Source organism: Grammomys surdaster, unplaced genomic scaffold (assembly GCF_004785775.1).
Source record: "Grammomys surdaster isolate TR1022 unplaced genomic scaffold, NIH_TR_1.0 125889, whole genome shotgun sequence".
Taxonomy (NCBI): Eukaryota; Metazoa; Chordata; class Mammalia; order Rodentia; family Muridae; genus Grammomys; species Grammomys surdaster.
Genome location: NW_021620714.1, coordinates 329,182 through 345,925, shown reverse-complemented (window position 1 = coordinate 345,925; position 16,744 = coordinate 329,182). Strand labels below are relative to the sequence as shown.

General features: G+C 37.0%; 1 protein-coding gene across 5 annotated transcripts in view; it reads right to left on the bottom strand.

Annotated features, from left to right (window-relative positions):
• Eaf2 (ELL associated factor 2) overlaps window positions 1-16,744 on the bottom strand; it is an 89,242-nt gene that overhangs the window by 19,702 nt on the left and 52,796 nt on the right. For 4 of the 5 annotated variants that reach the window (XM_028752313.1, XM_028752312.1, XM_028752310.1 and 1 more), the window contains exons 2-3: window positions 14,897-14,991; window positions 1,515-1,651 (exon numbers count right to left, since the gene is read on the bottom strand). The exons of the other annotated variant lie outside the window; for it this stretch is intronic. Coding sequence is in view for 1 of the 4 variants with exons in the window: in XM_028752310.1 (XP_028608143.1) it covers window positions 1,515-1,651; window positions 14,897-14,991 (232 nt within the window). In the remaining 3 variants the exon portion in view is untranslated. The remainder of the gene's footprint in view (window positions 1-1,514; window positions 1,652-14,896; window positions 14,992-16,744) is intronic. 5 annotated transcript variants of the gene reach the window in all.

Here is a 16,744-nt window from a genome sequence, read left to right as displayed (position 1 = left end):
ACCTAGCCCACTGCCTGCATCTGCAAACCATTTTACTGGAACACACTCATGCTTGCTCACTCATTTGTGTGGCTGGGTTTTTTGTTTGTTTTGTTTGCTTTTGTTTTCAGACAGGGTTTCCTCCTGTGTAGCCCTGGTGTACTTGCACCTTTACACACATACACACACACAACACACACACGCCCAAGGCCCTATGATAGAATATCTCAACAAATCCTAACTGGACAGGGGACTAGATGGAGGTGACTGCTGTAGTTAGTAAAGGGGCATCACCCACTGTCACTAGAAAGAGAAGCCTGCTTATGTTTGTAATTTGAACAGTGCTTATACACAGTCAATGTTGAACCATGACTGTGGAATGGTCCCATTTGTGTTTTGTCCTCCTAAAACAGAAAGTGGCTTCATCCCGTGCTGGTGAAGTTATATATGCTGAACTGAATAGTGGTGATGTTAGAGAAAACTTACAAATGTAATAAAGCATTTACTTTATTTTTATTTTACTCCTTACTATTTGAAAGACAAGAGCCAAAAAAATTGAAAATTACTAGAAACGGTAAATACCATTCTTCAGGTATCTGGGTAAGCAATTAAAATCTTTTTTAAAAAGATTTATTTATTTATTATATATGAATACACTGTAGCTGTCTTCAGACACAGCAGAAGAGGGCATCAGATCTCATTACAGATGGTTGTGAGACACCATGTGGTTGCTGGGATTTGAACTCAGGACCTCTGGAAGTGCAGTCAGTGCTCTTAACCACTGAGCCATCTCTCCAGCCCCAAGTATAGAAGTCTTAAGGTTCATCTTTATTTAGCAAACTTTCCTTTCTCTAGTGTATCTTCTATAATCTAAGTACTCAATTTACTAATAAAGGTAAAGTTACTTTGGATAGTAAATAATGTTTCTGTTCAGTTCAATGATATGAGAATATCTATAATAGTATAAAAGATATATTTACATACCTAGAAATCATTTCAACATCACAATATAGTATGGTAAGATCTTTTCACTAAGAATAATTATTAAATTTAAACTTTAAAAGATTTAAAGAAAAATTTAAAAATTTACCTTATCATGTGCATCTGTTTGTGTTTGTGTATAGATCTGAGTATGGTGTATGTACATATAACGTGCTTTAGTCAGGCATGCTGCTCTGTCACTCTCCACCTAGTCTTTTGAGGCAGAGTCTCTCTTTGATCCCGGAGTTTGCATGTTTTGGTTAGGCTGGAGGCCAACAAGCCCTTCATCCTCCTGGTTCAAACAGCTGCAGTGCAGAGGTGCTGAGTTCTCAGACACATACAGGATGTCTGGCTTGTCACTTGGGTGATGTGGTTTGAACTATAACCCTCATGCTTACATAGCAAGTTCTCTTTACGGCTAAGCCATCTTTGCAGCCCCAATTAAAAGACTTTTTAAAAAATACATCTCATAGCATAATTTGACTTAATCCATTCATTATTTTTGTTAGAAATTTATATGTTGGTAAAATAATTTCTTTGAATGCATCACCTACCTTGTTTTTTTCACAGTGATGTTGCTGCTGAGTTTTTCTAGGCGACATTCCCCAGTATCATGGTTAATAATCAAAATGCATTCTTTTAAGTAAGGTCTCTTGGAACCTTTGAAAACTGTGACTGGTGGAGTTGAACCCTGTTTAAGAAGTTATCATCATTACTTGAAATTTATTATAGTGATTCCATTGAGATGGGCTTTGAGTTCTTTTTGAACTGTTTTTTAATCCATGTTACATATCAAGTCACTTATAAATTATTTAAACTTACTACCCTAAAACCAACAAGTGTGGCTTAAAAATAAAAATACAAAGACAGAGGTGGTTTTAAAAGGCTGAGACCAAGCCAGACCTCGCCTCTATTTCTAGCTGCTAGGAGGCAGACTCAGGAAGATCCGAAGTTCAAAGCCTGTCTGGATTACAGAATAAGTACAAAGCCAGTAAGGAAACTTAGTAGGAGCCTATCTCAATATAAACATTAAAAAATAGGACTATGGGTTCAGTTCAGTGGTACAGCACTTGCCTAGCATGTATGAAACTTTAGATCCAAGTACACATGTACATGAACACACACACACACACACACACACACACACACACACACACAAGCTGAGATCCAAACCTGCTATCACTGAAGAAAGGAAAAGTATCACTGAAGAAAGGAAAAGTAATTACCCTGAAATAGTTAATTTGTTGTACTTTTACTAGGCATATATTTACAGGGAAGGAAATATTCTTATTTTGAGATGATTAAGAAAACATCAATAAAGACCAAATCTTATTAATTCTCACGTGATAACAACAGATACTTAATTGAAAATTGAAAAGTTCTTTCTTAGCAATGCATAAATACTGATTCAAGAAATGAGTTAAACTTTAGGATTTTTCTTTAAAATGTACCAGAAGGGAGTGGTAAGAGAATAATTACTCAGTAACAGTTAAGTTTTCTATTATGTCATTCTTAACAAAAGGATAAAGAGAGAATGAGGAGATGGCTCATTTAGTAAATGTTTGCCACAGAAGCATGAGGACCTGAGTTCAATTCCTAGCACCCAAACACAGTGGTGCATACTCACAGTCTTAGCACTGGAGACAAGACAGGCAGGTCTCCAGACTTTGCTGGCCATCTATCCTCAACTAATCTGTTTTCTAAAATATAAGGTGAATGGCTCCAAGAAAATGAAATGTGAAGATGCCTTCTGGTGTGTGCATTGCGCGCGTGTGCGTGTGCACGTACACACATACACACAGAATTAAAGAAACTCAGCCCCACTACTATTATTCTTCAAATTTCCTTATTTTTGTCACTGCCACCTCCAAACATGAAGAAATTTTATATTATCATTCTCTTAGTTTCACATGTATAATTCCTAAACATAGTTCACCTGTTTTTGAATTTACTAAGTGTATTCACATTTTAAAACACTTTTATACTAATTTTTATCAAGCACAGTAGAACAATTAGTTAGGTTAGAAAGGGTGACCTAAAGAAAGTTAAATGCACATCATATTAAATGTGTTAATAATTATTAGAGATCTATCAGATATCTACTAAAACCAATGTGAGATAAATGTGGTGATTGAGAACAGCACAAACAGGAAGTTGATTAGGGACTTGTGATAGGTGTGGACTGGAAACAATGAACAAGAAAGGAAGGAAGGAATGCTGGGGATTAGTTCTAATGCTTTGTCTTAATTTGGCTCCAAAAATCACGTGGGAATCTATGTATCCAGATACTGAGGGTCCCTGTCCCAAAGGATTTGATTGATCAATAAAGAGTCAATGGCCAATGGCTGGGCAGGGGCAGGGCAGGGGAACAGAAGCAGGACTTTTAGGATTTCCCCGGACAAGAAACACAGAGGAGAAAAGAGGGGAATACATCACAAGAGGGTCAAAGGATGGACCCTGAAGGAGCAGGAGAGTAAGAAGGCCAAAATGTAGGTACAAAGGGAATGCGGCCCTATGGGGGATGGGGGACTGCCCAGAAGGAAACAGAGTGGCAACTCAGGAATACCAGAAAGGAGTGTGTGCTGGCCATGGGGAGGTTTGGAAATGCCCAGCCATTGAGCAAGTTTGACATATCAAAATATGAAGGTTGCGTGTGTGCATGTGTGTTTTCATTCATGAATCCAGAGCTCTTGGGCAGGTGCAGAGCCTCATGCACACCCACCAGGAGTGGCATTTAAAGCCCACACCCACAGTGACACACCTACTCCAACAAGGCCACACATCTTCTAATAGTATCACTTCCTGGGTCAAGCATATACAAACCATCACAAACCCCATGTACAGGTTTATAGTATGTAACTCTTATCCTGAGTACATGAAGTTTGATTTGTCTATTAGCATAATTAGTAACAAAATTGGAAAGAGAACAGAGATATGGTAGTGATACCTGACACTGGGCATGTCCCATCCCTAGGCCTGTCTGTGAACAACCACAGTTCCAAGAAAAAACACGCAGTCTGCTTCTTTTGGACCTCACTTTCAGCCAATAGCAGCTACGACTTATAGTAGCTTTGGATCACAAGTTCACTATAGGAAGCAGTTCACAGCATCATAAGCCTTGGTCCTAATCAAGAACTATGCTGGTGAAGCATAAGCTCATAGCTGACTTGGTTGGATTGGTATTCACAGGTATCACATAGAAACCCAGGTTCAGTCTATCCACAGTGAGTAGAGTCAGGCAGAATCTTGTGTCCAATGACAGTTTACTGTATACAAGCCAATCATGCCTGCCCTAGACCCAGAAATATATTTGTAGTAACATATAAATCTTTCTTATACTCTGCTATTTCTTTCTGAACAGAAAACCAACAGGGTATTTAATATAAATCTGGGCTAAGATTGCCTTTCAGTGTTGAAATAACACAACTCACCTACAATCAACTTCTGGAAAAATCTGGACTTGGGCACCATCTAGTGTTGAAACGGTGGGAATGAACCCAGGCTCAGAGAAAAGAGAAAACCTGCTTAGAATTTATGGAGGAGGATGAGGACAGTCAAATTAGGAAGTAAAATAGATAACAGATTGGCTAATGCCTCGATGGTGTCACACACTATACACATCACCAACTGTCATGAAATCATGTATATTTAATAACCCAAAATAAAGTGCTGGAAACTGACTAGGAAAGAATCAGTACAAGGGAGTCCTCAGACAAGGAATTTAAAGCGACTGTTTTAAAGACACTGAACAATCTCACAATCTCAATGGAGACACAAAGAAATGGCTTAACAGTCTAACAGAAAAATTTAAAAGACAAGAGAACTACTTTTGAAAATAGCAATTCTCAAGCTGAAATTCACTCAGGAAAATTTGAAACTGCTATACAGGATGTAACGATAACAGGATAAATTAAACAGAAGAAATAATTAGTATGCTTGAAAACATCTACTTGAAAATATACAGTGATTGGCTAAAAGCAAAATGTGAAACACTGATAAAAGATATTGGAGAGGACAAAGAAAGCAGAGAGAACCCATACCCATAGATTTTGAAAATGAACATCATTAAATGCCACACTACACAAAGTTTCATAATAAAAATATCAGCATTCTATATTACTCAACATTGCATAATAAGTCAGCACTACTTTAATCAGTGATCAACAGAACTCGTTGCTTTTGCAGAGGACCTATGTTTGGTTCCCAGCACCCACATGGTGGCTCATAACCATTGGCACCTCCTGTTCCAAAGAATCTAACACCTTCCTCTGACCCCACCAGCACCAGTCACACATATGATGTAAGTACATCTATGCAGGCAAAACATTCATATACATGAGATAAATAAATAAATCTAAAAAATTAAAGAAACTATACAGTTGAATAAGAAAAGAACGTTTCAAGAATAACAAAAGAAAGGTTTATGGAATTTTAGTATGGTGCTTTAAAAAAGCAAACATTTGGATTCTTACAGCTTAGGAAGGAACTGAGAATGCCAAAGTGATAGAAAGCTTATTCAAATTAATAACATGAAGCTTAACAAACTTATAGATGGATACAAAACTCCAGGTGCAGGAATGTGAGCAGTACCAGTCAAATTGAACACAATCAAATCTACCTCATGATATTTTACTGCCAAAGTAAAAGGCAATAAAGCTGTCATAGGAAGAAGATAGAGAACATTCTGAAGGCTGAAAGAGAAAAGAAACTGCTAACACATAAAGATGCCCACTTAGTGTGATAGCAAGTTTCTTAGTAATCTTTTCAGTACTGAAAGCTGTCAGCCTCCTGACTGTTACTGCACAGATCAATGCAGTCCTGTAGACATGCAGAAGGGTTATAGTCCCCAAAACTGAGAGAGCAGAAAGACCTAAAGCAATCAATCTACCATTGCATTTTAAGGAAAAAAAATCAAGCCGATCCCATAATTAGTAAGACAAATAAAATAGTAAATATCAAAGGAGAAATCAATGTATACTAAAAAATGTAACCCTAAAAATCAATGAAGCTAATGGGTGTCTCATTGAAAAGAGAGATAAAGAGATAAACTCTTAGCTAGCTTAAGAAAGTGTGGTGGTTTAGAAGGTGTGGCCCTGTTGGAGTAGGTGAGGCCTTGTTGGAGTAGGTATGACACTGGGGGTGTAGGCTTTAAGATCCTCATCCTAGCTCCCCAGAAGCCAGTATTCTGCAAGCAGCCTTCAGATGAAGATGTAGAATTCTCAGCTCCTCCTGCACTATGCCTGCCTGAATGCTGCCATGTTTCTGCCTTGATAATGGAATGAAACTCTGAACCTGTAAGCCAGCCCCATTTAAATGTTGTCCTTCATAAGACTTGCCTTGGTTATGGCGTCTGTTCACAGCTGTAAAACTCTAACTAAGACAGAAAGGGAGAGAGAAGACTCGAGTAGAATCAGAGATTTAAAGAATAATTTTTAAAAAGCCACTACAACAGACACAATGGAAATGTAGAGATTATCATAAACTATATGCTAACAACTTTAATCATCTAGAAGAAATGAACAAAGTCTTCAACATAACACATCAAGGCTGAATAAAGAAACCTGAATCAATAAAATCCATGTAATAGGATTGAATTAGTGATAAAAAAAAACTTCACATTTTTTTTTAAAGTCAGAACAAGGATTCACTGCAGAGCAGAATTCTACAAGTTGAAGAACTAATAAAATTCTTCAAGTAGACAGGAAGTAATTCTCACAAATACGTTTTACAAAGCCAGAACTACCCTGATATCAAAACTGGAAAGAACAAATGCTCACTTGGGTGATAGCAGGCTTCTCAGTAATCTTTCCAGTACTGAGAAAAAGTTATCAGTCATTTCCCTGTACAAATAGAAAAAGAGAAGTACAGGCCAATATGCTTAATAACAAACATGAAGCTCCCCAGTGAAACACTAGCAAATCGAATCCAATAATGCATTAAACAATTATTTTCCTTAACTAAGTGTCACTCATCCTAGAGCGATCAGGATGGTTCGATAATATAGATCAATACATTAACATCAAGAGAATAAAGGACAAAACCATACTAACATCCCATCTGATACAGAAAAGGCATTCAATAAAATTCAACATGCTTCATGATGGAAATTTAATATACAAGTCATGTAGCATTATAACGGACGTTTATGAAATAGCTAACATCACATAGACCAGAGAAAAGCTGGTGTTTTCTCTATAAAATTAGCCACAAGGCAAGGACACACACTTTCACCATGCTTATTCAGCACATGCTGGAAAACCTCACCAGAGCCATTAGGCAAGAAAAGGATATAAATGAAACTCACACGCACACATGCACGCTCACACACTGCCCTGCCATCCCAAAAATCAATGAAACCATGAGTTGAATCTTTGAAAAAAAAAAAAAAGTAATCACTGATGGTGACATGATCTTCAATACAAAGAGCCCCAAAACTTTTACCAAGACTAGTAGAACAAATAAATAAATCAAGCAAAGTTTCAGGATATAAAATCAATACAAAAGTCATTAGTGTTATCATTTATGCAAGCCAATAGGGAACTACTTGAAATAAGAATCAAGGAAGGAATTTTGTTTACAATAGCTATAAAACATATCTGATAATTAAGTGAGAGATCTCAAAAAATAACAGTATGAAACCCTAATAAAAGATATTGAAGAGGACACAAAACCAGAAAGATACCCTGTTCCCACAGGCTAGAAAAATTAATAGTTAAAATGCCTATACTTCCCAAAGTGATTTATAGATTTAGTGCAATTCTTCTCAAAATACAAATGGTATTCATCATACAACCAAAATTAAAGAGAACCAAAAATATACCTGAATAGCCAGTCATTTTGAGCAAAACACAGGACATTATATATTTGAGTTTTTTTTTAAATGCCTAAAGAGTTGAAATAATCAAAGCAGCATAGTGTTGGCATAAAAGAAAACACATAAGCCCATTGGATCAACAGTCAGCCTAGAAATAAGCTTACATATTAGAGCCCATTGATTTTTTTATCAGTTATTAAAATATGCATTGCAAAATAGAAAATCTTAGGGAAATGCTGTTCAAAAATTAGATATACATAGAGTAATGAAACTAGAATCCATTCTCTCACCAGTTACAGAGATCAACTCAAAATGGATTTAAGACTTAAATGTAAGACTTAAAACTATAAAAATGACAGGAGAAAACATAGAGGAAATGCTTCTGGACATTTGTGTACTGGGTAAAAAACATTTGGACAGAATTCCCAAAGCACACAAACCAAAAACCAAAGAAATGGGATTGCCTAAGCTAAAAAAAAAATTACATAACAACCAAAATGATCACGGGAGTGCAGAGCAACAGAAGAAAATAACTGCAATGTTCACAACTGACAAGAAACTGATGTAGATTACAGAAGGAATTCCAAAATCTCAGTAGCCAAAACCAAACCCAATACCAATTAAAAATGATTCAATAATTTAGTAATTCAATAGATTCAAATAATCATTTAGCAAAAGAAGAAAGACAAATAGCTAATAAGCACATGAAAACATGTTCAACATCGCTAACCCTATGAAAATTTTGTAAAATGTAAATTTTATTGCAATTATATGGAAAACAGTTCAGAGATTCTATAAAAAAATAAGCAATAAAAACAAAAAACCTCATATACACGGATTTACCTTATGATCTAGCACTCTCAGTGCTAGATGGTAAGCCAGAATAAGCACATTTTCTTCATCACTTATTTAAACTGTGATATTGTATTCATAGCAAAAGAAAATAGACTGAAAACAGGAACTGCCCATGGCCATGTGTCACTACGGGTAGAACACCAGTCTCTGGCAGAGGCGAGTGAGGACAACAACCAGAGCCTCAGCTTTCTCTAACAGCTGAAATACAGGGCCTGCACTATATGGAACTGACACTGGGAAAGATGCTGTGTCTCAGAAGGTAGCACGTGAGGCTCTAAAGACCGTGGGGATGGGCACAAATAATACAGAGAAGACAAGGACAAGAAGACAGCAGTGAGGGGTACACTGGGAGGAGCTTGACCATCAGTTGTTCCCCTCTGATAATCTCCCCTAGTGCCTTCTTTACAAAACTTTATTAATGTGTTTCTGTGTGCGTGCGTGTGCGTGTGTGTGTATGGGGGGCATGCCATGCTATGGCACATCTGTGGTTAGAGGACAAGTTTACTGTGTTAGTTCTGTCCTTTCCCTTTTATGTGGGTCCCGAGGATTGAATCAGGTTGCCAGGCTTGCATAGCAATCCCCCTGAGCCAGCCATCTCTCCTAGCAGTGTCTTCTAAGCCACTCCAAGTCAATATGGAAACAACAAAAGCAGCTTTAAAAAAATGCCAATAAGCATAACATTATTATGTAGCTGTGGACTACGTTCTGGTCTATGTACTTTACTCATACTAATTCATTTAATCTTTGTAACAACCCTATGAGACAATTATTATCTTCATATGAAAAACTGAGGCACAAAAGACTTCATAATTTGCCCAAGTTCAGACCGCAAAGGGAGACTTAAACACAGGAAGTCTGATTCTAGCTCTGTGACTTTTAACTGCTCTGAAATGGAGATGTGACTAGGTATGCAAAGGGATCAAATAAACCAGTGTTTAGTCACTCCAATCCAACCTAACTGCCTCCACGGGTCCACCACCTCAGAGGAATCTGCAGCTACTTGTCAACAACGTCCTTCTTGTTCTACTTCTAGAAACTGATAGGTGCGGAATAGTGGACAGGAGACTGAAGTACTGGAAACTAGGTAGCTCAGATGGAAAAGGAAACTTTGGGAGAAGCCAAGGAAATGATTTCAGTCCCCTCTCTACATAAACTGCTGTAACTCCCCATTACACAGAAGACAAAGCATCAGTTCTCTAACGTGACCTATGAGTCTCCAGCTCCATTACGATTCCATCTTTACAAAGGCTTTATTGTTTGTGTTACCTCATGCATGCTTTACCATAGCTACTCGAGATACTCTTACTCTCAGCTTATCGGGAAAGACACTGAGGGAAGACAGCTCTGTCTGAAGTCGCACAGAGAGGAGCAGGACTTTTATTGCTGGTATCCTGATTCTAACTCCTAGATCTCATTCCGTCAACGTGTCACAGCCATGAACAAAGATTTGGAATGACGATAGCAAGGCCCCATTTTTAAAAATTCTCAAATGGCTTGAGTTTAAATTGAATTTCTTTCAATAGAACACGGGTGACACATATATTTGTATGTGAACTTTATAATACTGTGATACGTTGGGCAAAGATTACTTATAATTGAACAATCTGTATTTATATGTAGCATGTACCCATGGTTACATACACACAATAAAGCAGGGTTAAGTAGAAATAGCTGCTGTTTTGGATGCAGAATACTCATCCTTTATATCAAAATGGAGACTTAAGAACAAACTTTGTAACTTGGTATCTCTTATTTGAGGGGGTGTTTCTTGGAATAAGAGGAAAGCTGAGAGGAAATCTGGATTAGAAGAAATAAAATCTCACTCATACTTTTCCTCTCTACATGCCCCTTCACCTACTTGATTAAGTGAACAACTCTGTTTTGGTGGTATCTGTGATTATCATCTTTAGCCTGTCTGATGTCTGGTTCCTCAGTGGCTCTGCCACATCAGATACACAGCTGTCACCCCTAAGTCTCACATGTTCAGTTATCTGTCCAGCAGTTTCCCAAACGTTTAGTCATGTCCCACAATTACATCATTCCTGTCTCGGAAATAGCTCACCCACACCTGCTTGTCACGGTACAGAAGAGCTCGCTGAGGAGTTTCTTCTTCCCCCTCCAGAGAGAAACAAATTGAGATCTTCCATTTCTTGGCAAAGCTAAAGAGAAGAGTTAGTATTCCTGGTTTTGTATGTTCTCGTATTTGTGGTGTCTTCTAAAGAGGATCTCAATTCTGCCTTCAAATTTGTTTACTTATGGGGCTGGAAAGATGGCTCCTTAGTTAAGAGCACATACTGCTCTCACAGAGGACCAAAGTATAGTTCCTGTCTCCCTTGTTGTGGGGTTCACAACTGCCTATAATTTCAGTTCCAGGTGATCCAACGGCCTCTTTTGGCCTCCACTAGTACCTCCATGAAAGTATACACACACACACACACACACACACACACACACACACAACTAATACACATAATTTTTTAAATTAAATTAAATCTTTAAAAAAATGTCATTTGTAGTTCAACTTGATCTTCTACAGCCTATCAGAAGCCTCAAAAGGAACATTTTGTCTGTTATTCCACGTTTAACATTAGTGGTATCTGTGCTCGTTTGCTAAGGGTACAGGTACAATGTGCACTTTCCTTAAACAAAACTGTCCGAAACAGGCTGGACAGGAAAGCACTCACTGAGCCTCTTAGATAGAACTCTGCATTCCTCTATGTCCTCCCAGCCCCTCCCTTCTATGTGAAAGGAGACTCACAGAGAACTTGAAACTTGCAGATGTTCAGAAGGAAGCACAGGAGAAAAGCAGGCCCCACCCCAACCCCCACCTGTCCAAGGAAAACAAAGAAGAACTATCCAAGCAAGGGCAGTTAGAGGAGATTTCAGATAGTTTATGAAAAAAAGCAAGGACCTTCACAATTGCTTGCTAGGTAACTCTTCTGCAAACGGGTGTGAGCAGATATGATCCCTGGGACGGAATAAAGTAATCATATGGTCAAACAATGGGAGTTTAGAACTCAGAGGACCTGTTCTGCCAGTTACTTATAGAAGAGAAAATGCCCCTCTCTGGGCCCCTTCCTTCTAGTTAAAACTGAGATGGCAATACCTACTTTTCCAGACTATGAACAGTAAAGCCCTTGAGATGGTGCCTGGCACGGAGTGAGCAATGGGACAGCGTATGCTATTGGATAACACGACGAACCACGCAGCCCACAGGAGTAGAGTCCCGCCTGTCATCTATTAGCTTTATACTTTTGGGCAAGCTATTTACTTTTTTTAAGCCTCAGTTTCCTTCCCTATTGTATAGGAGTAAGCTCCTAGTCGTTGTTGTAGAGAGTCAGTAAAATTAACTGGGTAATACATAAAAATCACTAAGCACACCATGTGAGACCAGCCATGCCACATCCAATAGATGCTTGTTATCATCAGTGTTTACTATTTTAAAAAATGTTTATAAAACTTATAAGTGCATAGTATTTAACTGGTCTACAGACTTCATTTTTATTTGTTTATTCTATTTGGTAATAGAAAAAAAAAGAAATGGATTTTAAAATCTACCTTATCAAAAAAACTATCAGAATCTGAAGTTATTCTTGTTTTTTAAAAAAATGTTATCTATCTATCTATCTATCTATCTATCTATCTATCTATCTATCTATCTATGTTTTCCAAGACAGGGCTTCTGTGTATAGCCCTGGCTGTCCTGAAAATCCCTCTATATAGACCAGGCTGGCCTTGAACTCACAGAGATCCACCTGTCTCTGCCTCCTGTGTGCTGGGATTAAAGGTGTGTGCCACCCTGCCTGACTAATAATTTCATGTTTTAATTATGAGTGTGTGTAGGTATGTGCATATGAATGCAGAGGCTTGTGGAGGTATCTCTAGCAGACTGAAAGGTGGTAGTTACTTCCACTGTTTTTCTACATTTCAGACATTTACAAGCCATAGGTTTGAGAATATAGGCCTCATCCAACAGTCATTTGCTTAAGAAGATTTCTTTTGAGACCTAATGCAACATGGTAGATTATAAATCTTCACTAGGCAGGATAAGAGTGAACAAAATAATGTTTATCATTACATAGAAGAGTTGCCATAGCAAAGCAATAGAAAGGATGAAACAGGACAGTTGTAACTTGAAAAACAGATATTCTGTACAGCAAGGACAGTCCAACTGGAGTCCTGGTGCAAAGTAACCATCACTGGCTAAAACTACCACAGCCTGAAACTACACACTAGCGGTCCCCACTGTGAACATTGAGCTTTTCCGTTACTTTTATAATGAAGTGGCTACTTTTCTTTGAGTGCCTAGGGATGGGGAGGACATGGGAGAGGTTTTAGGGAAGGGAGCTGGGAGGGGATGAAAGCAGGAAAGGAGGTAAAAAGTATAACTATCTATATTAAAAACTTATTTTTAAATAGCATAAAAATAAAAATAAAATCGAATGGCTCAGTTTGTTCCTTAACAGACACCATAGAACAAATAAGGTTTGATGCTTCTGAATAATGTCCAAATGGCATAGAAACACCAGAATCTGAGAATTTTTTATAATAGAGGATTTCAAGAGCTAGTTTATCCATGACATCTCATAGTGAATTGATTTTTCATTTTCTTCAGTTCCTAAGGAAACAAATGAGAAATATTCAATAAGAACTCCCATATGCATACAAAGTTCTACCTCAAGAAAACCCTCAGAAGCAGCAACTGACTCCATCTGATGTAGTGATGGGGTCTTAATAAGTGGCATTGAATTATAACATAAAAAAAGAGAGCAGACCAGAAGGTAAAAACTGCTGTTCCTCTAACCATGACAAGCCAGCTCACTGCTCCATGTAAGACAATGTAAACTGGCCAACTCTAAACTATTCCCAATATAAAATTAAAGGCAAGATGTCTCAAAAAGTACAGTTTTAAAAATATGCAACACAAAGTTATGGAGCTGGTTTTCTCTATAACTTTCTCTATAATGGATGAAGTCAGTATTAAAGAAAAGAAAAACAAAACAAAACTCTGGATAACAAGAAATTTCTAACTCAAGGATTGAACTAAGAAAACTTGTATTTTATGCAAGTAACACTGGTTGCAGTATTTGAATACATTTGGAAAATTTTAAAAACTAAGAAAATGTTTGGGTAAGGGATCCAGAACCTAGCACCTGGACCTAAACTGCAGATTGAGCATCCCTAATTCAAAATTCAAAAATCTGAAATGCTCCAAATTGCAAATCTTTTCAGCTCAAACGTAACGCCACAAGTGGAAAATTCTACATCATAAACTGGTTCATCTTCTGAGTTATTGTAAGTAATGCATAAAATTAATTTTAGGCTAAGCATACACAGTATATGAAAGATAAACAAATTTTGTATGTTAGATGTAGATTCTATCCATGAGAATTTTTTATTATATATTTTCAAATATTCCAAAATTTTTAAAAAAGCTAGAAGACTCGAACAAGTATTGTCCCAAGAATTTGTATAAAAGATGTTCAACGTGTATACTTCTAAAATATTTCCTCCAACAAACCATAAATCTCACCATATTCTTCTTTGTTTAGACTTATTCCTAGTATGAATACAATGAAGAACAAATTTTAAATTTCAACATAAAATATACTTTGTACTTTGATCCCTGTCTGTTTCAATGTTTCTCCTTTAGTCTACTGTTATTATACTTTTCTGTAAGAAGTTATTTACTTTATAGGCCTGTTCCTTTCAGCAGTAGAGGCTTTTATATAACGCTCTGCTTGACTAGAGTATCTTATTTCCTGTCTACCTGTCATTTGTCTTTTAAAAGTTCAGCTCAATTACTGATTGTTTTATGAAGCCTTTCAAGATTTTGTTGGGCAGAGGGTTTTATTCCATATAAGTGAATACAGGGAATTTTATATATGTTCTAACTTATACATTAGCTATTTGTTTACATGTCCATCTGCAATAGCAAGTGAAAACTATAAGGCAAGAAACATTATTATCATCATCATCCCTAGTTCAGAGTATAAAATCTGACCTAAAATAGGAATTCTATAATCATGGTCCCTGTAATCACTTTCAAGTCATTGGCTATGATATTCCTTGAAAGCATTATATGAATTGAAGTATTTTAAAATTTTTTCAGCCAAACCAGTTTAAAATGTGTTGATTTTGCTTCCTATGAACAATATTTACCACTCTAATCAACCATCATTATATGAATGGGGCAAATATTTTCATTGATATTTACTGGAAATCATTTAGAAGAGACCTCTTTCATCTTCATAGAGAACTACTTACTTCTATATTTGGAAGAGTTATTGTCACCTGTTCACCTTTGCCAACCTCAAGATCTCCTTCACAAGAGGTATCAATAGAAGCAGGTTTGAAGTCATCTAAAAATAGATACAAATATCAATTTTTATAAGATAGAAACATGTATTACTCATGACTGTAAACAGATAGTGACAGAAGCAACCAAGAGAATTATTTGGGTTCATAGGTAGTTTTGTTTAACTATTTTCATTTTATGTGTCTGAATGTTTTGTTTCCATTTATGCATGTGCAGGACCCCAAGGAGGCCAGACAAGGCCAGTGGATCCTCTGGAACTGGAGTTAGAGATGGATATAAGTGCCATGTGAGTACTCAGAACCAGACTCAGGTCCTCTGGAAAGGCAACAAGTCCCTTAATTGCTGAGTCCCTTGGGTCACTGTTTAAAGAGTACAATCCATCATAGCAAGGAAAGGATGTCAAGGTCCACACTGGTCAAAGAACTGTAACCATCAACATCATCAAATCCTAGCTTAAATTAGTGTATTTTCTGATATTTACTCACAATGAAGCTTTACTACTTTTGGTAGGTGGGCTCACTTGAATAGACCTTTCTGTAGTCATTACTTATTAGCTCATTCTGTGATAACAACAAATGGTGTCACTGAAAACAGGAAATTTACTGATTATTAGCCCTTACATAGATATAAATTATAATGCTGGTGGTATCCCAAATCCAAAATTAATTCTAATGAGTTATGTAGTGAATCTTTGTTGCTAAATGTTGTCATTGTTACACTTAAGAAAGTTACATGCATTAGTACTCCTCATACATAATTGAATAGAACTCATAAAAACTAATGATGACTACCACTTATTCTTTACCATGTCCTAAATCCCATGTTAGGTTTTTTAGGTTACCACAACCTTTCTAAGAAAGAATCCAAAAGGTAGATAATTACCATTTTCACAAATGAATACTGTGGTTGAAAGATTAGGGAATGTTCTCAAAGTCACATTACATAGAGGTTTGGTAAAGTTCAGGGTTCACGGCCAGGCTATCTGAAGCATTAGTACAAAAGACAGGCAAGATTTATCCCATATATGAGACAAAATAATACTTTCTCTCAAATAATATTGGCTTGAGTGTTTGGTGTAAATTAGATCCACCTGCTCTGTATAAATGTCAAATTCTGTATTATATAGTTTCCATTCCTCACTGAGTTATTGAGGCTGGGGATCACACTGGAAATGAACCTGTTCTCAAGGATAATGGCAGGTTTTGTTTAAATACACCTGAAAGGATTCTGTGTGATATTATACTTAATTGAATGGGGGCGGGGGGAAGACAGTGCATTTTAAAAGTCTTCTGCAGGACTAAGTGTGGAGTCTAAGCTTGTTCACTCTGTGCTTGCTTTTATGCATTGTCTTTTTGCATAGTCTTGTTTATTGCCATTCTTGTGACTCTGTGATTCTTGGAAAATATGTTTTCAATATTTTAAGAACTTTTGTAAAGCCGAGGATGTAGTTCAGTGGTAGAGCACTTGTCTATATATACAAGGCCCTGGGTTTGAGTTCTAACACTGCAATTAATCAATCAATTAATCAAAGACTTATAAATAAAAGTCTTAGAAACACCTGCAAGGCACTTTTCCAAAGCTGTATTTCATTCATTTAATTTTGGATTTGTATCCATAAGAAAAGAATGTATACCTAAGCTTTAAACAATATAAACTGTTTTTGCAGAGAACTTGGGTCATTCTCAGCACCAGCATTAGGTCACTGATAACCACAGTCAACTCCAGTTAAGGAGATTTGAGGCTCTCTTGTGGTCTCTGAGGGCATTGCATAATACGATGCACATGTATAGACTCAG